Source organism: Chionomys nivalis, chromosome 1 (genome assembly GCF_950005125.1).
Source record: "Chionomys nivalis chromosome 1, mChiNiv1.1, whole genome shotgun sequence".
Classification (NCBI taxonomy): Eukaryota; Metazoa; Chordata; class Mammalia; order Rodentia; family Cricetidae; genus Chionomys; species Chionomys nivalis.
In genome coordinates this window covers 94648684-94670561 of record NC_080086.1, presented here as the reverse complement: position 1 = coordinate 94670561, position 21878 = coordinate 94648684, and the positions used below count along the sequence as shown (strand labels likewise).

Below are 21878 nucleotides of genomic sequence, written 5' to 3'. Positions count from 1 at the left end.
CAAAGTATAAGCAAAGCATAAGTATGTAAGCTTAGTGGCAATAAGGCGCTTTACTTAATGCTAGCTATTCCCTCAAACCTAACAAACCCTAATTTGATGTATCAGCCTAAATTTGCTAGCATATACAGAGTAGTTTACAAAGTAACTATTAATTATAAGATCAGTTCACTAGGCATTTAAACATTCATGCTACTTTCTAGTCAATCACTGTCTTTGCAAAACTACAAATGTTTTTCGCTTTTAGCAATGCATGGGAACAACGGCTCAAGTTTTTTTTTTAAAACCCGCCTACTCGAAACATAAGGGAAAACAAAACAGGATTTCTTTCAAATCAGCCATTAGAAAAGGTGGAGTAGCCCTAAACTTCATTCATTTCAGTTTTATTTCAGTAATATATAATATGCATTAAATATTTGTATATGCATTACTCAAATTTAAGTAATAAAGTTGAAAGAGACCAATTAGTAACAGGTATTCTTCTGAAGCCTTTTTACATGTCAAGTAGAAACTGATACTTTTTATTTAATTAGTAAGTCAAACATATATAAAAAAATGAACAAAAATACTAATATAGTAGTTCATATTTTTGGTGGCCTTTTTCTTTTTCCTTGAGACAGGGTTTCTTTGGCTAATCTCGAACTCATAGAGATCACCTGCTTATATTTCTCGAGTGCTGGGATCAAAGGAGTGTGCTACCACTACCCGGCTCATGTTAATGTTTATAGGGAGAAATAACCTTTCACATAAAATAACTCAATACAATAAAAGCAGAAAAAAAAAAACCATATGCTTTCAGTGGTGCTATTATCTTGCTATAGTTAATGGTGTATTAACACTTCAATTATAAATATATAATCAACTGAGTTTTAAATGCCTGACCTTCACTAAAACATAATAGCAGCAAAATAAAATCAGGAAAAGGTTCTAAATAAAGAACATTAAATTTATTTCTTGTCAAAAGAGGTTTACTGGTTTTGGATGCTTTTTTGCATGTGGAACAGAAGAAAATGGAACTTTAACAGTTACTGAGGCAGGAAATGCAGGACTATAAAATGCACCAAGTAACTATGCTGTTACTGAACTCCCATGGTCCATGAGGTAAAGCTCAACTACTACCAGAGGCTGCAGAGGTAGGCCTGAAGCATCAAGTTTCTAGCATACAGTAAGTGTACAATGCTTATTCTAAAAAACAACAGATAAACAAAACTATGTTATTTAACTGCTAGGGGAAAAATAAAAACCTTCAAGAATTCCAAGTTTAAAAGCCAAACATTTCCTATTTAAAGGAACAACTATGTATTAGCACAATTCACATACTCTATGAAAAATCATGGGTTCCTAAACTAATTTTGCCTCACATATCTAAGATAGGAAAAAAAAAAATCAAATGGCCTGGTATGGCAAAGCATTTAATAGAACAATAAAAGAGAAAAATCCCACTGGAAGATACTCAAGCACAACTTGAAAGGAGGGGAAAAATCATATTAAGCCTCTAATTCATTAATTAGCAAAGAACAAATCTCTAATTCATAGTTGACAAAAAGTAATCACAGCCTCTAACATTATTCTTCCAACACAACACTCTGTTTTAGATACGGTTTTGAAAATTTTTAATGATTTTTGATCATTAATTCTATAAAAAAATTTCATCCAGATTAACACAAGATACTAAGGAAATAAAGCAATCCTAAATTGAAAAACCATCAAAATAAATTACAACAACTAACTGCAATAACTCCTAAAAGAGATACGTTTTTCTTCTTGAAAAAGTTAAAAATCTTACTTAAAATCTTTGCAATCGGCATCCATTCCATTTGGCAAACCTCTGCCATTTATTTTAGAGTCCTCATCATCTTGTTTAAGATCTCTGTTTTGGTCCTCCTCAAATGGAGAAGCCTTTCCTTTTTGATCTCCTTTCTCAGGTCCATCTGTTTCAGCATCTCTAGTACCCTGAGGAAAAAGAATCTGTTTGATTCTCAATACTTAATAAACACAAAAAATGGCACCAAAAGGTGACTTAAAACTACCCTATAGGGTATGTAACAATAAAATCAATAATTTTTTTTTAGGTAAACTAATTTAGCAAAGGCCAAAAAAAATTAGTAAAACCTAGGCATTTATAACAGAAGGGCTAAGTCAACCTTAACTATAGCGATACAGGAAAAGCAGTAACACCACAAATTAGATTATAATATTTAATTCATACATAATTTGATTTAGTTTCAGATTAAATACTATCAGGATTAAGAATTTTAATTTTGTAAAGTTTTAAAATATGATTTGGTTTGTTAACACAGTTAAAATATACTTAAAATTAATTCTACGATTTCATGTATTTTCTGAACTAAGTGAAGAAAACAAACGGCAAATACCTTTAAAGTTTCTTTCAGTTCTATGAACAGAAAAATACACTAATTAAGCTGGACACAGTGGTCCATATTTGTAATGCCAGGACATGAGAGGCTGAAGCATGACAACTGCCATGAGTTCAAGGCCAGCCTGGTCTACACAGTGAGTTCTAGGCTAGCCAAAGTTATACAGTAAGATCTTATACCAAAACGAAAAAATAAAAGAGCAAAAAAACCATAAAGCAAACAAAATCACTGAAAATACTAAATTTTACCAAATACTATTTGCAATGAATGCCTGTAAGTAAAATTAAATGGATAAAACCAAAACGGGAAAAAAAATGCTAAACTTTTGCTCAAAATACTTACAAAAGTTCCCTTCCTAAATCGAGAATCCAATTTATCAGCAGGAGAGGAACTTAAGACATATTCTACCATGCTCACACCAAGGCCTCCACTTTCTGAGCGCGGAGAAAGAATTGCATTTACTTCACTGTTTCCATGAAAACTCTGTCCAGATCTTCTCTGTACCATAATAGGCTGGGACATTGAATGATCTGTTTGAACGAAAAACACAATAGACTTTTACTTTTAAGCCAAGTAAAATACAGTCATACAAATTAAGATACCAACCTAAAAATAAATAAATCAGTGTTTCCTTTTAGCGTAATATTTGTTACGCACAAACAGCTTTTCATTCTGCATAGCTGGGACATCTTTTTTCAAATGATACATTATATTATTTGTGCGTTTATGTGCATATATGCATGCACATGCGTACGTCAGAGGACAATTATTTACAGTTTCCTCCTTCCACTCTGATATGGGTACAAGGGATCAAACTCAGGTTGTCAAGCTTGTAGAAAGTGCCTTTACCAGCTGAACCACCTCACTGGCCTTAGAGCATGTTTCTTAAAAAAAAAAACAGATAAGACGTCAGAAGAAGACAACTTTGTGGGGTTGTTTCTCCCAGTTATATGAGTTTTATTTAGTGATAAAAGCTTATGCAAAGAAGAGTCAAACAAAAAAAAATCAATGAGGCAGAAAAATGGCTAAAGGCTGAGTTGTTTTTAAGTATAAAACCTAGAAAACAAGAGATCACAGTTCCCAAGCTCAATTATACAGACCCATAACACAGTCATTAACAACTAATACCAATTGGGCTTAGAAAAATCAAATCCCAAAATTTTATGTTCATGGTGACAAACCAAAGTATCAAATAAAGACTTTTTAAATACTTTCTAGTTTCTTTCATTTTAGAAAATTATGCCAACATAAACACCTCTGTTGAAAAGAAAAGGCTATTTTTAACACCTGAGAGCTAGCATAACTTAAATATAATCAATAAATTGGAGACAGCATTCAAATAACCCCTCTTTTTCCCATTTGTACTCATTAAGAAATTTCCCCTTATATCCCTTCCTTTAATCAATCACCCTCATAGTTTAAATACTAGCATACTATGAATTATGATAGGCATTATCATACAATGGAGAGTCCAGGAGCAAACAAGACAACATGATTTAGTAATTATTATTACTATTACTGTGATAAAAAATCATGATCTAAGGTAACTTGGAGAGGAAATAGCTTATCTCACAGTTCCATGTAACAGTACATCATCAAAAGCAACTGTTCTCCTAAGTAAAGGATGCGCTTCTTATAGGGAACGTGAATCCCAACACAAACTTTGTATTTTAAATTGATAATTTATTCTAATATAGCTCAATTAGACTACAAGAAAAACATTCTTGTTTGTTTTTCAATACAGGGTTTCGCTGTAGTTTTAGAGCCTATCCTGGAACTAGCTTTTGGAGGCCAGGCTGGCTTCAAACTCACAGCGATCCACCTGCCTCTAACTCCTGAGTCCTGAGTGCTGGGATTAAAGGCGTGTGCCACCACTGTTGGGCCTAGAAAAACATTCTTAAGGGTGTGAATCTTCTCTTTCTAGTCTCCAGGTGGCATAATTTGCCTGAACAACAAAGAAAATTTCTATTATTGTAAGAAAATATAAGCCAAAATTAGCTGCTCACAAAATTTTCAATCTTTGAATTTTCTACAACTCCCTTACCTTCAGGGTTTTAACTTTGTAGCATTTACTTTATATAGGGTAACAAAAAGATTTTTTTTAAAGTTTTAAATCGCTTCATAATAATTAATAATTATATTATTGATCTGGATGATAAAAACACTTATTAACAAATTTTTAATTAAAAAAAGATCTATCCAGGCAGTGGTGGTACACACCAATCCCAGCACTTGGAAGGCAGAAGCAGGCAGATCTCTGTGAGTGCAAGGCCAGCCTGGTGTACAAAATGAGTCTAAGGATAGCCAGCTGATACACAGAGAAACAGTCTCTTGTATCCAAAAAATAAAAAATCTGTTGGCCTGGCACAATGGCTCAGTGGTTAAGAGCACTTGCTCTTGCTAAGTCCCCAGGTTCAGTTAATGAATCCATAGGCAGCTCACAACCACTCAAATTTCTAGTTCCAGGAGCCAGATGCCTTCTTCTGATATCCTGGTACACACATACACCTGTAGGCAAAAACACTCAAATACACAATAAAACAAATAGATCTTTTAGGAAAAGAAGAAAAAAACCCGTTAATTTATTCACAAAAAATGTTAAGGTCGGAAAAGCAGGATCTGTCTGCCTGTGTCGCCCAAGCACTGGGATTAAAGGTATATGCCACCACTGCCTGATCTCTAGTGGCTTAGCTCTGCACTCTAATCTTCAGGAAAGTTTTATTTGTTAAAACACAAACAAAATATCACTACATTTCTTACTTTGTTTATTTTGTTTAGCTACTTTACACTCAGCAATAAAAAGAGAAAGCATCTATAAAACATATTTACCTATCTAATCCTTAAATTTGATTCATGACCAGCCTGGTCTATGAATTGAGTTTCAGGTTGGCCAGAACTGTTACACAGAGAAACCCTGTCTCAAAAAACTAATAATTAAGTCCAAATTTTACAAATAAGGCCAGGTGGTGGTGGTACACATCTTTAATCCCAGCACTTGGGAGGCAGAGGCAAGCAGATGCCTGATTTGCAGAGCTAGTTAGGGCTGTTACACAGAGGAAACCCTCTCTTGAAAAAACCAAAACCGAAACAAGGCCAGCCTGGTCTTCGAGAGCCATGGCTATACTGAGATAACACAAAATAAAAAAAAAGAAAAATCTAAACTATAAGCTTCAACAAAGGTATCACAATTTTTTCCCCCAAATTGTTTATGGATAGGCAGGGTTTTAAAAACACTGAATTTGTTCAACTTTCTCTCACCCAAACACCAATAACTTACGAGAAGTTCCCCACGCAGTCTCTCTCCATTCATCATCCGCAAGAAATATGCCTTTTTGTCCATCTTTTGTTGAATCATCAGGTTCCCAAAACTTTTTGGTAGGCAAAAGCTATTTGAAAGAAAAACAACAATAAAAAACTTTTATAATATCATACAATTTACAAAGAGTAAGTATATAAGGAACTGCAAACATATCACTCATATATACACATTAATCTTCAAGCAATCTTTTTTACAAGCTCTCTCACTGAACATCAAAGTAACTCTTCACTTATGCACTGGCTCTAATAATTCTAGGCCTTCAACTATACTGCTAACATTTTTATTATATCCTGATTGTCTTTCTTTTAAAATTTTCATTAGATTTATTCCGTTTGTGTAAAAGTTTTGCCTGCATATATGCATGCATACCACATGAGTACTTAGTGGCCAAGGAGGTCAGAAGGGTATCAGATCTCCTTAGACTGGAGTTATTGATGGCTGTGAGCCACAATGTGAATACTAAGAACTGAACCCAGGTCCTCTGAAAGAGCAAAAAGTGCGTTTAACCATCGAACCATCTCTCCACCCCCCTCATGATTTTCTTTCTATATTAATTCTCTTTAAAAGACTTACTAAATTTCCTGTTAATGATAACAAAAATGCCCAGAAGTTACTAACTTTTCTTTCACTTCAATAAGCTGCATTTGAACTATCTCATCAAATATCCAGAATATAAAGTTTTCTTTTTCTTTTTTTTAGTTCTTATTCACCAGAAGTAAACGTCACAACTCTTACTAGCTCTTAAATAGTAGCAGTATCTCAAGCCCAAATCAGAAGCTGTGAATTAACACAGTACACACAAAGAAAAACACTAACGGTATTTTTGAGGTAATAACCTCAAGGCCTTATGCTCTATACTATATGGTAACATGTGAAAATGACAGTCAGCAGGACCATTCAGTAACTCTCTCTATTCCTGACAATTGGAAGCAGAATTACGTTTGTTTGAACACATTTGTTTTCTTAGATATACATTTGGCATTTTAAGTAAGCATTCATAAGACATTATTTCATCCTATTAAAGGCCAAGTCATTGAGAGCTCATAATCAGACCTGTATAATACTTCTAGTACTACAATGACCACACTAGTTACCTGTGTTTGCCTCTTTAAAGGCATGGTGACCTTATCTTCAGAGAACTTACAAACAGAAGGAAAGAAAACATGACTCAGTAATACCTGATTTAGGGTCTGAGAGATAATGCAGTAATATATATAAATATATATATTAGTGTATTTTCAGGAGGAGGGGTAAGTTGCAAGGTGAGAAATACAATAAGCATAAATGAAACATGAAACCATGAACAAAATTTAAAACTTAAGATAATGCAGTGTTATACAAATAAAGATGTAAGAAGACCCAAATTTGACACTGGTAAAGCTAACCAGGTTGGTTGATCATGAGTAACCTTAAAAGCATGTTAAGGAAACTCAGTTTTACTAAAGCAACAGGAAATCAAGATAGGTTAGCAAGAGCAACAGTATGTTTTGTAAAACCAGTTCAGCAAAATCACAACAGAGCCAAGACAGTAAGAACTGAAAGAGTGTACTGGCAGAAAAGAGCTGAGAAATAAATGGATCTAGGAAGACATTTGGAAGATCAAAAGGAATTGATTACAAATGGTAGGAAAATGCATAAAACCTTAAGAAATAATAAATGATAGTGTTACTAAAATGAAACTGAGAAGCAGTGTTGAATGGAAAGGAACATGTTCCTAATTTTTACAGATTTTTTTCTTTTCTTTTTTTTTTTTTTAAAAAAAAAAAAAGTCAGTGTTTCACTGTTTAACAGTCCTGGCTGTCCTGAAACTCTCTTTGTAGACTAGGTTGGCTCTGGCCTTGAACTCAGATCCACCTTCCTCTGCCTCCCCCAGTGCTGAGATTAAAGGCATGCATCACCACCACCTGACCTACAGATCTCTTATAAAATAAAAAATTATAATTTTTAAGAAACCAACTTTAAAGGTTAGAATCTTTCTAAATGTCATGTCTCGGTTAAAGTACAGACATTTTAAAGAACAATCTCCTCTGACAAAGACTCCAGTAAGTATAAAACATATTTTATATTTAAATAATATAAGATAAAGTTTTAACTAACAGGAGCACTAATCATAGGCATAGAAGTAGCTAAAGCATTCATCTTCTGAGAGAAATAAAAATAACAGTATTCTGGTGTGGGAGGTCCTTGTGTCTATGCGTTGCTTTTACTGGTTAATGAATAAAGAACTGCTTTGAACCTATGGCAGAGAAGAACAGAACTAGGTGAGGAAAGCTAGGCTGTATGCTGGGAGAAAGAAGGGCAGAGTCGAGGAGCCGCCATGAAGCTGCCACCAGAGTCAGACATGCGGAAACTTTGCTGGTAGGCCATAACCTTGTGTTGATATACAGATTAATAGAAATGGGTTAAATTGATATGCAAGTGTTATTCAATAAGAAGCTAGAGCTAATGGGCCAAGCAGTGATTTAATTAATATAGTTTCTGTATGACTATTTCGAGTCTTAGGTAGCCGGGCAGCCAGGAACTAACAAGCGGCTCTCTCCTCCAACAGTATTCCACTGAGAAAACTATTCCATTTTTTGAGATTATATTCCCAGAGTGTCTTTACAGACCACTGCCTTAAACAGCAAAATGCAAAACTAGGGATTAGCATAATGGTAAAGCACCGGCCTAGCATACACAAGGTCCTCTGCTCCATTCTCAGCACCACAATATGCCAATTTTGCCAAACACTAAGAAAAACTGTATTTCTTACTTCGCAAACATATTTAAGTTATTGGATACAAAGGAAATAAAATCAACACTTCTACTAAAAACCTCCAGTACACTCTAGAAATGCTTTGTTAATTTTTTAAAAAGTACTTTTAGTTGAGTGTGTATGTGCTGCATGTAGTGCATGCACATCAGTGTGTTTAGAGGCCAGAGTCAAGATGTGCCATTGTCTATGGCTCTCTGCCTTTTTGCCCTAAGACAAGGTCTCTCAGCACAGTAAAACCTCACCTTTTTCTGGGGTGTGGGGTGGGGGCTAGGTTGGCTGGCCAGTGAGCTATTGATTTCTGCCCATGGCTGGAGTTATAGGCAGTCATGACTACCTACTCATGCTCACCTATTCAGCCATCTGCCTAGCTCCTTAGAAAATATCTTCTGTGACAATTTAAACACTAATTTAAGCACTATTCCTAGCTTGTGACCCTAGTTTAAAATAGATTGAACATAGGTGAAGGCATCTACTCAAGAAACAAAGAGTTAAAACAAAAAATGAGAAATTGGAGGTTAAATAAATTGAGACAGAAAGAGATCTGTCTTCAAGAATTCTTTGATTAGCCGGGCGGTGGTGACCCACACCTTTAATCCCAGCACTTGGGAGGCAGACCTCTGAGTTCGAAGCCAGCCTAGTCTAAAAGAGCTGATTCCAGGACCATGGTTGGGAAATCCAATGTTTCTTGTCTTCAACCTCAAAACTCTGATATGACTGACACAAAATTTTTTCCTCCAGAAAGAATTTATGGTTGAGCAGTGGTGGCGCACGCCTTTAATCCCAGCACTCGGGAGGCAGAGGCAGGCAGATCTCTGTGACTTCGAGACCAGCCTGGTCTACAAGAGCTAGTTCCAGGACATGCTCCAAAGCTACAGAGAAACCCTGCCTCGAAAACCAAAAGTGGGGGGGGGGGGAGGAGAAGAATTTATGGCTTGCCCTCTCACTGTAAAGAAACAAATAAGGATCCTATCTATACTGCCCCATAAACAAATCTACCAAATTTCTATTCCAGTATTTGAGGCACACTTATCTATAAACTGTTAAACAAAAAGCTCAAGCTAATTTAAACATAATTAACATTATGTTTAAAACTAAGTTCATATTGTTTATTTCTGAACTCAGATGCTTTCAAGAAAAGGAATGTTGTGACAACAGATCATAAGAAAAAAAGGTAAGAATAAGATCATTCTACTTATAAGTTCTCTCTCACACACATACACACGAAGTTGTGGAGAACAGCAACAATAAAAAAACATGATTTAATTATTTAATTCTCTCTCTCTACACACACACACACACATAAAGTTGTGGAGAACAGCAACAATAAAGAAACTATGATATAATTTTCTGAATTCCTATATTAGTGTTCTTATAGCCTTTTTTTAATCCTTTCTGTAAATAAAAGTAACAGTTTTTAGCTTTTCAATTTATTTCTAAAGAAAATATAATAAATCTGCTATTAGACTGAATCTACAATGAAAGACCACCAAGAGACTGTTTAATACATCATCTAGCACAGTGGAACCTTTCATAGCCAAAGTATAAATCATTTAATTACCTGGTTATTTCAAAGAATTGCATCTCATTATCAAGATTTTATCTCTAGCTATTTATTTTTTCTTGTGTTGTTTAAGTATTTCAGAGAGATGAAACCCTATTTATTACTTAAGAATAGTTGTCTAATAAAGTCTTTCTCCATAAGGAAACACAGCCAGAAGGTTAAATACTAGAAGGATTTCATACAGCTGATAAAGAGTACTACTGAGATTTAAATCCTTAGTCGTTTCATTGTAAGGCTTTTCTCTTTGCATTTATTCTTATAGAAGTTTCTTTTTCAATCTTAGTGTAATTCATAACTATTCCTAAGAATTTCCTGTATTAAGATTATCACTCGATAAATAAAAAATTTAAGATTACTAATAGCCTTAAGTCTAAGAATGGTTAAAACAGTGATTTTATAAATATACTGCAACCCTCTAAACACTATCTGAAATAGCTGATTTTCTTTGTAGGTTTTGTTTTTTCAGACACTTCTCTCTGTATAATCCTGGCTGTCCTGGTATCATGTAGCCCACAATCAATGGCTTTGAACTTAGAGATCCCCTAGCCTCTGCCTCCTGAATGCTGGAATTTAAGACATGTACCAACATGTATATATAATAAAGCTGTTTGATTCCACTTATCCCTAACAACTCAGATCAGTAAGAGCATTTGAGTTAAGTCTTATTTCTCTTTTCAAAGAACTCAGTATTAACTGTACAGCTTAGTAAGATTTCTGTAAGAACAGAGCTACTCTACCATTCTATATAAGATTTTGTTTTTAAGACAGGACCTTATTTTGTAGTTTTATCTAGCCTGGAAGTCACTATGTAGAGCAGGCAGACCTTGAATTGACAAAGACCCACCTGCCTCTGCCTCCCTAGAGCTGGAATTAAAGGTGTTAATTGCCATGCCAGGCTCTACTTGAGATTTTAAAACACCAATTTTCTTTAATATTTTCCTAAAATACTGTGTCAAAATAGGAGAATTTATTTGCTTTTGTTGTTGTTGTTGTTTTTGATTTTTCGAGACAGGGTTTCTCCGTAGCTTTTGGTTCCTGTCCTGGAACTAGCTCTTGTAGACCAGGCTGGCCTCGAACTCACAGAGATCCGCCTGCCTCTGCCTCCCGAGTGCTGGGATTAAAGGCGTGCGCCACCACCGCCCGGCAAAGAATTTATTTGTTACACTAAGCTATGAAACTGCCTCCTCCAATAAAACTCATTAGCTCGGTGATCTTAAGTTAAATTTTGGTTTCCTCAAAAAATTTCGGGCAAGGTTCTTTTATTCTGTTATTTCAAGATTCAACAAGAGTCACCTATATGACAGTTAATAGGCATGAGCTTTGCAGTATACTTGATTAAAATACTGCATCTCTATATAAACCAATAAAAAATAACCCTTCCTATGGATCATATTTGTTTGTTGTAAGCCACATGCTATAATGAAAATCAGTAGGTCTTTGACAAAAACATGCTACTGGAGGAAAAGTATTTATGAATACATAAATACAGACTCGTTTCTATCTTTGGGTGAACAACTTAAGAGACTGACCTACGGATGATAGTTTAATAAACCCATCAAGAAATGCAAAAATGGTACATTTAAAATGAGTCCTAGAACTAAACACGATTCTCCATTAGAGATTTATAATAGTTAAGACCCAATAAGCAAAACCTTACCCTTAAAAGGAAAGAACGGGACAATCTATTAAAAAGGGGATTTTTTTTTTACATTACAAAAACAACTCCGATAAGCAATTTTAGAAAATTCAAGAGCCAGAGAGTACAGGCTGCTTTAATTTATTCCAATGAGTGAATTCTGGAATGAAACAAACAAGCACCTCACCTGTCAGTAAAGGAGGAGAAGACTGGTGAGAGAGAGACAGGCAAAGAAGGAAATCCCAGAAGGTTCCCTGCTGCCTGTGAGATGAGGAAAGATAGAAAGGCTTGTGGGAGAGAACCCAGAGACAGAGATTTGATAGGCTTCTTAGCTATCTCTTAGAAGTAACAATATTACTGGAAAATTGTTTTAAATTTAAAAAAAAAAAGCAAAACCTGCTTATTTAAAAATATTTTTTACTGGATGAAGGTCACTGATGGAACTGGCCTGCAGCCCTCCAGACAGCAGGAAATTAAGGCCCTACAGCACTCTGGGTGTGCACATCTAATGTGTCTAATAAAGAGTGGATTTTAGCTTATTTAACTATTCTGCCCAACTCCTCAACTTAAAACCTTTGTCTACCCATAGACAACTAATTCAACCACTGCTTCTGAACATAATTTTTAACCACAAAGGTATATTTAGCTTTCTCAAATTTTATTTTCAAATAGAAAGACTCAATTTGTATATAAATCTATAATACACATAGAAGTAAAGAATCATGCCTAGAATTAATGTAGGATTCTCACTCACTCTTACAAAAATCAAGTCTGTCAAAGACTGGAAAAAGAAACAATTCAGGAATGCTTTATTATTTTAGTATTTTAAAATAGGGCTTTCCTACATAATCTAAACTGACCTCGAGCTCAAGACTATTGCCTTGGCCCACAAAATGCTGGAATTGCAGGCATATTCTACAGCATTCCCAGAACTGCTGTTAAGATATACTATTCTACTTTATAAAAACCAAAGAAAATAAGTGGCAGGTAAAAAACAAAAACCCTTCCAACTGTCTCTGTTTAGTCTACTCAAGTATAAATAACGCCTGAAGAGCCACTTTGCTACAAAATATATAGGCTTTCTTTTAGGAGCAAAAAAGTATTCCCTCTCTCAAATTTTTCTTAGGGCCCAGATTAGATTTGACCTTATGTACTACTGTATGTACTGAACTAACAAGTTTATTTTGGCAATACTTAGCTTAAGCACCTTAACTCACCCTTAAATCAGTCCTCTGAAAATGACAAACTCTTTGAAAACGCTGTTCTGAAGAAAGGGAGGGTTAGCTAGCTGCAGGGTGCCCTCTTGTGGCCCAAAGGAGTGACTGGACTCTCTTTCTGCATCTGAAGAGCACAGCATTGGATGGAGTGAGTCTCATGAAGGTCTCTAATCTACTAAAGTAAAATAATCTCCAGGAGCAAGCAATTAATTACACATCTTAGGTCTGTTTACTGTTATTTTCTACTATCAAAGTCCAGACGAGTGTGTAATATAGAATACAACAAAACTATGTCCACGAGAGCTTTTATCAAAGTTTCGTAAAGTTCATTAGGAATATGGAAAACTAAGTATTTTAGATGCCTTAAAATATGTAATGGTATGGTTAACTGGGTACCCAAAGAAAACTATAGATTAATAGAAAAGATAACATCTTTCCAAAATTGTAGAGTACCTATCATGCTAAGCATTCAAAGCTAGCAATTTATAGGAAATAAATACAAAACTGTAATCAGTAACATAATGAAAGTATTTATAGAGAACTAAATGAGAAGTCAGATGAGGAAGTTAATAAATTCTAATGCAGATAGCAATGGGATACTAGACAAGTCTTACAGAGGATTAGAAGTTTATTAAACATCTTTGGTGAACAAGAAAGATTTTTGGGAAAGAATAGTAACAATCAAGCATAGCTAAAGCAAACAGCATACATATATAAAATGGCAGAATAGGATGTATTCTCTTGAGCAGAGCTAATTCTAATTACATGACTCATTACCAAATATTAAGACATTATTTAACCAAGTCAATCAAAATCACCTAGACACAAATAAGCACACTAATAATGACTTACTGAATTTAAGTTACAAAATGAGCAACCCCCCAAAAAAAATCACAACTGCACAAATACATAATTTCAAGGGCTTTTTAAAAACCTATATCTGAAAGCTGCAACTATTATTTCCAAGATTTATGGTTTAGAAAAATAAACTTCAATGACTCAAAAATTAATTTGAATCACAAATTTTTAGTATTGGTAAGTTCTTACCTCTCCCATTCCCCGAGATTCTAATGCAAGAGCTTGAAAATCATGATTCATTTCATCCACAGATCAAACCTGGTAAGTAACAAAAATTGAAAGTTAGCAGGAATTTAATAAAGTATTAGCTATATGGTATGGGTATTAACTAATACTATCACATTCCAAAATACAAAAGAATAGATGTTTCTATGAAGACAGGTTTTCCCAAATAAATTACTTGAGAGCAAGCTACATTGAAATGGACAAGTTTTTAAAAAATAACTGTATGCCAGCAGACCACTACACATTCTTGTGCAAGAAAATGAAGTAAAAAAAAAAAAAAAAAACCACAAGAAAAGTGAGTCCAATCATTAATTAAAGCATTTCTTTTTAGTGTTATAATTACTACTACAAAATAATTTTATGCTAGTTAAGATTGTTAGGATTTCTGAAAAATTAGCATTATTTGTGAACCTAAATATTTAGCAAATAATCAATTAAATGATGCTTTACTTTTTAAGTGAAAACATTTAATCGACAGTGAATTAACTAGTTTTGTTGTGGTTTCCTCAAGAAAGCATTTCTCAGCCCTTCCATTCTCAAGAGCTGACCACTCCCTCTTATGTGAAAATGTGTTGTTATTGGTCCCCTGCCTCCTCCTCCAACTAAGAAACTAAAGAAAACTAAAAAAAAAAAAAAAAAGCAAGCTTGAAGGTTCTCCAAACTTATAGCTTTGAAATTCAAGTAGAAAAAAATCCTATTATCCCCCGCCCCCGCGCGCACACACACACACACCCTTCACAGTTTGACAAACTGAAAGAACTAACTATACTCCTTCCTGCAATACTCTCTGTCCTACTCTGTGCCTATAGTTAATTTTGCTTTCCTAGATTTCTAGTTACTACTCCACAGATTCCTGTTTTTCCCCTCATCTCTTTCTTTCTTTTTTTTTTTTTTGATTTTCGAAACAGGGTTTCTTGGTAGCTTTTGATTCCTGTCCTGGAACTAGCTCTTGTAGACCAGACTGGCCTCGAACTCACAGTGATCTGCCTGCCTCTGCCTCCCAAGTGCTGGGATTAAAGGCGTGCGCCACCACCGCCCGGCTCCCCCTCATCTCTTAAATCTTAGCATTCCTTGTGTAAGACAATCTCTATTCTCCATGCTTTGGGAGCTATCCAGATGATAGCTCTCAAATTTGTATTTACAAACTAAACCACTTATTCTCCACAGCTCCAGTTATCTCCTTTTTATTTTCTTGATGTACCACAAAAAATGTCCTTTACTTCCTTTCTTACAATCATTTTCATCATTTACCAAGTCCTGTTAAACCAATCTTACCCAATTCAATCTGTTTTCCAGCCCTTTAGTTGAGAATATCATCTTTTAAAGATCCAAACACTGCAATCTTCTTCTCACCCTTTCATTCTGCACTCTAATCTCCAAATTATCTTTCTGAAACTACTCTGATCATGTGACTCCTGTAGTCTCATCCCTAAAGATAAAGCTCAAACTCTTTTATGTGGCTTACAAAGAAATATGTTAGCTAGTGAAGATGCCTGCCACCAAGCCTAACAACTTGAGTTTAAACCACTGGACCCACAGGTGGAAGGAAAGGATGCCCTCGGATGTCCTCTGATCTCCACTAAATAGTTGTGGGGAGCTGATGAAGTCCTGAGTCAGTGTGTATTGCTGGCATGGGCACAACAATGTCAATCAAGGACTCCTCAGACCATGACAACAGCTAAGCTTCTTCTAGTCTAAGGTTATGGACATTAACCAGTGAGTATACAAACTAGCCACAGCTTCCTCCTCTCAGATGACTGTTTCCCTACAGAGACCTCCTATGAGGCTAGCTAACTTTAATTCTTCCTCATGCTGTGCATTAATACACAGGCTGAATTTTCAGGGATCTAGTAGATGGCCTCCATTAGAATGAACAGAACCCACATGATCCCAGGTGGGCTGTATGTGTAGTTTTTTCATTCCCACACTGTCCTAGTCAGATTTCCAGGACTAAAAGGCAAATGTTAATTAATAAAACAAATTATAGTTCAGACAATCTGGTAGTTCTAGAACTCTGAACAAACAAACTGACGCTTCTCTATATTCTGATATAAAGAGTTGCTACACAGATTTGCTGTGAACACTAAGTCAGACAGGAGTGGTTGGTAGGTAAACATTCAAGTCAGCTAGCAAAAGAGTTTGGGGTGGGGTGTTTAGAGAGGTGGCTCAACAGTTAAGAGAACTGGCTGCTCTTCAAGAGGACCCAGGTTCAATTCCCAGAACCTGCATGGTAGCTTACAGTTGTCTGTAACTCCTGTTCCAGGGGATGAATGCCCTCATACAGACTTACCTGTAGGCAGAACACCTACGTATATAAAATAAAAATAAGTTATTTAAAAAAAAAGTTTCAGAGGCCGAAAGATGGCCCAAAAGTTTAAGTCAGAGGACCAGAGTTCAGTTCCCAGCACCTGCATCAGGCAGCTCACAACTATAGTCCCCTACATGCAATGCTTGCACACACATAAAAATAGACAAATTACAAAAATAATTTAAAAATAATCAATGGATCTAGAGAGCAAATAAGTTTTTTGACTTGGTAGAAACATGGGATTAACAGTTCTTACTAAGTGAGTATTTCATTCACCTCATTAATTCAATAAGCTTTAACTAGACTTACTGAAAAAAATTTATAAAGAAACTCAAATATAGTCATACTTGTCATTTTAGTGGATCTCATATTTCTTAGTAATAAAGAAGTTCAATCGGGCCGGGCGGTGGTGGCGCACGCCTTTAATCCCAGCACTCGGGAGGCAGAGGCAGGCGGATCTCTGTGAGTTCGAGACCAGCCTGGTCTACAAGAGCTAGTTCCAGGACAGGCTCCAAAACCACAGAGAAACCTTTTCTCGAAAAAACCAAAAAAAAAGAAAGAAAGAAAGAAAAAAAGAAGTTCAATTGGACCCAAACCTTTCTACTATGAACTCTAAACTAAAAACAACAACAAAAAACACCCAAAAACTATTTGCAGGTAATAGTTAAAAAAAAAAAAAAAGAACTGAACAAAGAAACTGAGAGCCTACACTCTAAAGAAAGATGCTGCAGAATAGAATTTTGTTTTTTCTTTCAATGGTTTCTTTTGTTTGCTGGTTTTGTCCAAGGGACAAAACAAGATGGGCTTTGAAACTCCTATAGCAAACCCACTCTCATAAGCCCTAAACTGAACCACAACAGTTTGGAGCAACCAGAGCTGCTGTATAACAAGGGGAGGAATCCCAGAAAGAATGAATACAAATTCCACATTTAAATTAAAATACACATAGATGTAGATGAACCTGGGACTACAGGTCTAGAACCAATGCCAAGAAAGCCAATTAAGGATATAAGAATTAAGTAAATTTCTGCTGCTGACCACAAAAATCATAGGAATTTAGATTTTGAGTTACAAAAAAGTAAAATACAACATTCTCTACAACAGAATCTAATCCTCAACCTATCAAGTATAAAGGCTGAAATTCATACTAAAGACCTATGAAGAAATTAGAAAACGATGTAAATAGAAAAATTAACAAAAACGATACTGAAATCAGGCCGTGCCCTGACCTATGTTGCTCTGTATTGTTTTTTTAAAAAAAATCAGTTTTTACACTGTGCCTTGCCTTAAGAGACTCTAAATCACAAATAGCTTTTGGTTTGTCGAGACAGGGTTTGACTGTACAGCCCTGGCTGGCCTGAAACTCAAGATCTGCCTGCCTCCCAAGTGCTGAGACCAAGCCTAGCTACACCACAAGTAGCTTTTGACTCCATTTTGAGGTATTGTGTGCCTAGGTAGACACATGAAAGGCACTATTTATCCAGCACCACCCACATGGCAAACTAACAAATGACTTAGTCCAGCAAAGAGTGCCACCCTATACATCTGGGTAAATCCAACTTTTACAGCACATGGGCTTATTAAGACCACATCAGGAAAAACAAAAGCCAAATATTATCAGATACATCAGACCAGGGCAAGAATCTGTTTCACTTGAACGCAATAAAGAGACAAACACTTAGCACAGTGATAGCAATCTCCCAATGACGTGTGTGTGTGTGTGTGTGTGTGTGTGTGTGAGAGAGAGAGAGAGAGAGAGAGAGAGAGAGAGAGAGAGAGAGAGAGAGAGAGAGAGAGAGAGAGACAAAGAGAGACAGACAGGCAGAAAACTCTCTACTTGCCAGGGAGGAGAGAGAAAAACAGGCAGAATTCTCCACTTTCCTAGGGGTTTCAGCATGGTACGGCCCCTTCTGTTGACAAGGTCTGCTGTCTGTTCACAAGTCTGGACCTGCCACCCACCTCACTGTTCATTTATCTAGATTCAATCCTGCCCTTAGCTTTGTTTATCTTACTCCTGCAACTCTGCTCTGACCTTGCAGCCTGATTGCAAACAACTAGCAGCCAGCAATTTCACCAACTGAAGTTATTTAACTTAACAGACCCAGGATTTCCTATCAGGTTCCCAGCTTTAGCCACTCAGGCCCTTTCTTTGAAACTCTTTGCCTCTTTGACCTTTGCAGCTATTTTGTAATCTACATTATACATATAGATGTATAGATAAACTATGTCACCTGAGAGTTAATGCTAATAAATAAGACTGTAATAAAAAAGAATATGTTCACCTTAGCCAGAACTATCAAGGAAAGCAGGAATACCTGGCAAACTGCTGCCATTAAGCCTTATTCTCTGTAAATTTACTGTTAAATAATGCCTGACACTATGTTTCTGACATAACGTGTTCATAACAATCAACCAACATCAAGCTAACTCATGACAGACGAGGAGATAATTTAAAGTAACTATCAACTGTACAAGATGAAAAAACCATGTTTCTAGCATGTGAATCTGATGATTCGTGTCAACTTGACAGACTCTAAAACGGACCTCTGAGAATGCTTATGGGGGATTATCATGATTGCATAATTGCAGTGGGACTGACTTTGATCCTGAGCTACAGAAAATGGAGGAAAGGAGCTAAGTACTAGAATCTCTTTATCCTTGTTTCCTGATTGTGGATATCATGTGAACTTTATGCTAATGCTTTGACTCCCCTACTACGATGGACTGTACTTTACACAGAGTTAAATATAAACCCTTTTTCAAGCCAAGCATGGTGTCAAATGCCTTTGATCCCAGCACCTGGGAGGCAGAGGCAGACTGATCTCTGTGAGGTCGCGGTCAGCCTGGTCTACACAGTGAGTTCCAGGATAACCAGGGTTACACAGAGAAACCGTCTTGAAGAACAAAAAACAAACACACACTCACACACAAAACCAAAACCCTTCCTCCTTGAAGTTGCTTTTGTCAGAGTATTTTTTAACCAAAGAACAGACTGAAAAAGAAACAAAGATAGTAAACTAATACAAAATTTCATCACTTGAGAGAAATTAGATCTAACAGCCAGATGGAAACACTAAAATGGAGAAATACCTCTTTCAATGTCACTTAATATCAAACTAGATAATAGAAGGGTCAGTAAAACTTTAAAGTAGATAAAGATTTCCAATCTAAAGGATGGGGGCGGGGAAGGAGGAAGAAAAATAAAGGTCAAAAGGTGGTCAACACCTGTAATCCCAACACCTGAGAGGCTTAAAAGCAGGACTTCTGAGACAAGGACTACTGGTGAAGCCCAGGCTAAAACGGATACATGGTGAAACCTTTCTTTTTTCAAATATTTTATGTATATGACTGCCCTGTCTTCATGTACACCTGAAGAGGAAATAAGATCCCATCTCAAATGGTTGTGAACCACCATGTAGTTGCTGGGAACTGAACTCCAGACCTATAAAAGCAGTCCAAGTGACCTTAACTGCTGAGCCACCTCTCCAGCCCCCTATGACCTTGTCTAAAAAAAAGCCGAAAACGGGCCGGGCGTTGGTGGCACATGCCTTTAATCCCAGCACTCGGGAGGCAGAGGCAGGCGGATCTCTGTGAGTTCGAGACCAGCCTGGTCTACAGAGCTAGTTCCAGGACAGGCTCCAAAGCCACAGAGAAACCCTGTCTCGAAAAACAAAAACAAAACAAAACAAAAAAACCCAAAATGGAAAAAAAGCTTCCTTTGTGAGGCCAAGCTAGTCAGTAGTGTACAGGCTTCTTATCCCAGCACTTAAGCAGAAGCATCAGGAATCCAAGATCATCATTCTTGACGACTATACTATCAGTTCAAGGACTGTTGTAATTCACCACCAAAAACAGGAGCCAGGAAAATGGCTCAGTGGGCAAAGATGCTTTGCTGCCAAGGCTCTCCAGAACCCAAATGGTGGAAGAATAAATGACTCCAAAATTGTCTGACTTCAGCAAGTATGTAACATGGGTTCCTATCCACACAAATACATGTTGTTGTAAGTTTCTTTAAAAATAAAACATAAAAGCCAGGCGGTGGTAGCGCAGGCCTTTAATCCCAGCACTTGAGGCAGAGGCAGGCGGATCTCTGTGAGTTCGAGGCCAGCCTCATCTATAAGAGCTAGTTCCAGGACAGGCTCCAAAGCCAGAGAAAACCTGTCTGGGGGGGAACAAACCATAAAAATGGAGGAAGACTGTGATAACTCTGCACCACTTTGTGAGAGATCCCACCAGGGCCCAACCTACTGAAATGTGTGCTGCATTCAGCTGCAAACCTAAGATAGTCTCCTAGTCTAAATGACTACTAACTCTGAACCTGTACACTGTGCAGCATGACTGAACAAGTTTAGTGCATCTAAATATATGGAAATACAGCAACATGCTGCATCCACTTATGAGAGTTAAAGAATGCTGGATTAACAAGAGTAGATGTGAAGACCTGGGACACTACTTACATTTTACTGACCCAGAAATCACAAATCTCCTTCAAAGATGATATTAGTACCAATCATCTAATTAAACATTTTTATTCCAGCCCACTAGAGTCACTAGATAAAAACCTATCAAATGTTTCTACATAAAAATATTTTACCTCTGGCCGGGCGGTGGTGGCGCACGCCTTTAATCCCAGCACTTGGGAGGCAGAGGCAGGCGGATCTCTGTGAGTTCGAGACCAGCCTGGTCTACAAGAGCTAGTTCCAGGACAGGCTCCAAAACCACAGAGAAACCCTGTCTCGAAAAACCAAAAAAAAAAAAAAAAAAAAATTTTACCTCTTTGAGGATTAAATCTCAGAGACTAAATCCTCAAGAAGGCAAAATATACATGTCCCTAAATGCAAATAAGGCCTCCCATTAAAACTCCCTTCAAAAAAAAAAAAAAATCAAGGGGCTGGAGAGATGGCTCAGAGGTTAAGAGCACTGACGACTACTCTTCCAGAGGTCCTGAGTTCAATTCCCAGCAACCACATGGTGGCTCACAGCCATCTATAATGAGATCTACTGCCCTCTTCTGGTATGCAAGCATACATGGAAGGAATGTTGTATACATAATAAATAAATCTTTAAAGAAAAAAAATCAAGAATTTTATCTCTCATTACAGTTTTCATACTACAAGGCACTCAGTCTTTCAATAACTTTGAGAAACAAAATGTTTGTGAAACTGATTTATTTTGGAAAAAACACTATAGAGATCAACATATTTTAACTAATGATAGCTTCTAATTTGATAATAACCTGAAGTCAGATAATTTAGAAGGCAATGAAGATGACCCGCTTTGGACAACTACTAAGATAGCACAAAAGTGATTGAAATCATGCCAAAGGCACAAGTGAAAAAGATATGTTACTCCACCAAGAAAAAAAAAATAGCAACCAGTATTTCTAAGTTTATGTTCTTTTCTAATTTAACATCTCAGCATTGGGCTGGCATAATGGCTCAAAAAAGGAATCTACTACCAAGCCTTATGACCTGAGTTCAAGACTCCAAAGACTGATATGGTGGAAGGAGGGCACCAACTTCTACAAGTTGTCCCTCAACCTCTACATGCTCTCTATGGCAGGTATGCATGCACACCAAAACAAATGTTTAAAAATAAATTAAAACCTCACCACCAGAAAAGCA

At 36.5% G+C, this 21878-nt stretch overlaps 1 protein-coding gene across 8 annotated transcripts in view; it reads right to left on the bottom strand.

Moving 5' to 3' along the window:
- The window catches only part of Pum2 (pumilio RNA binding family member 2), a 78455-nt gene that overhangs the window by 45704 nt on the left and 10873 nt on the right, over nt 1-21878 (bottom strand). For 6 of the 8 annotated variants that reach the window (XM_057763138.1, XM_057763154.1, XM_057763146.1 and 3 more), the window contains exons 2-5: nt 13911-13979; nt 5653-5761; nt 2718-2905; nt 1784-1950 (exon numbers count right to left, since the gene is read on the bottom strand). In XM_057763138.1, the coding sequence (XP_057619121.1) occupies nt 1784-1950; nt 2718-2905; nt 5653-5761; nt 13911-13961 (515 nt within the window). In that variant the 5' untranslated portion in view covers nt 13962-13979. Of the gene's footprint in view, nt 1-1783; nt 1951-2717; nt 2906-5652; nt 5762-11833; nt 11908-12863; nt 12988-13910; nt 13980-21878 lie in introns of all 8 variants that reach the window. The other 2 variants (XM_057763163.1, XM_057763170.1) reach the window with 2 other exon arrangements.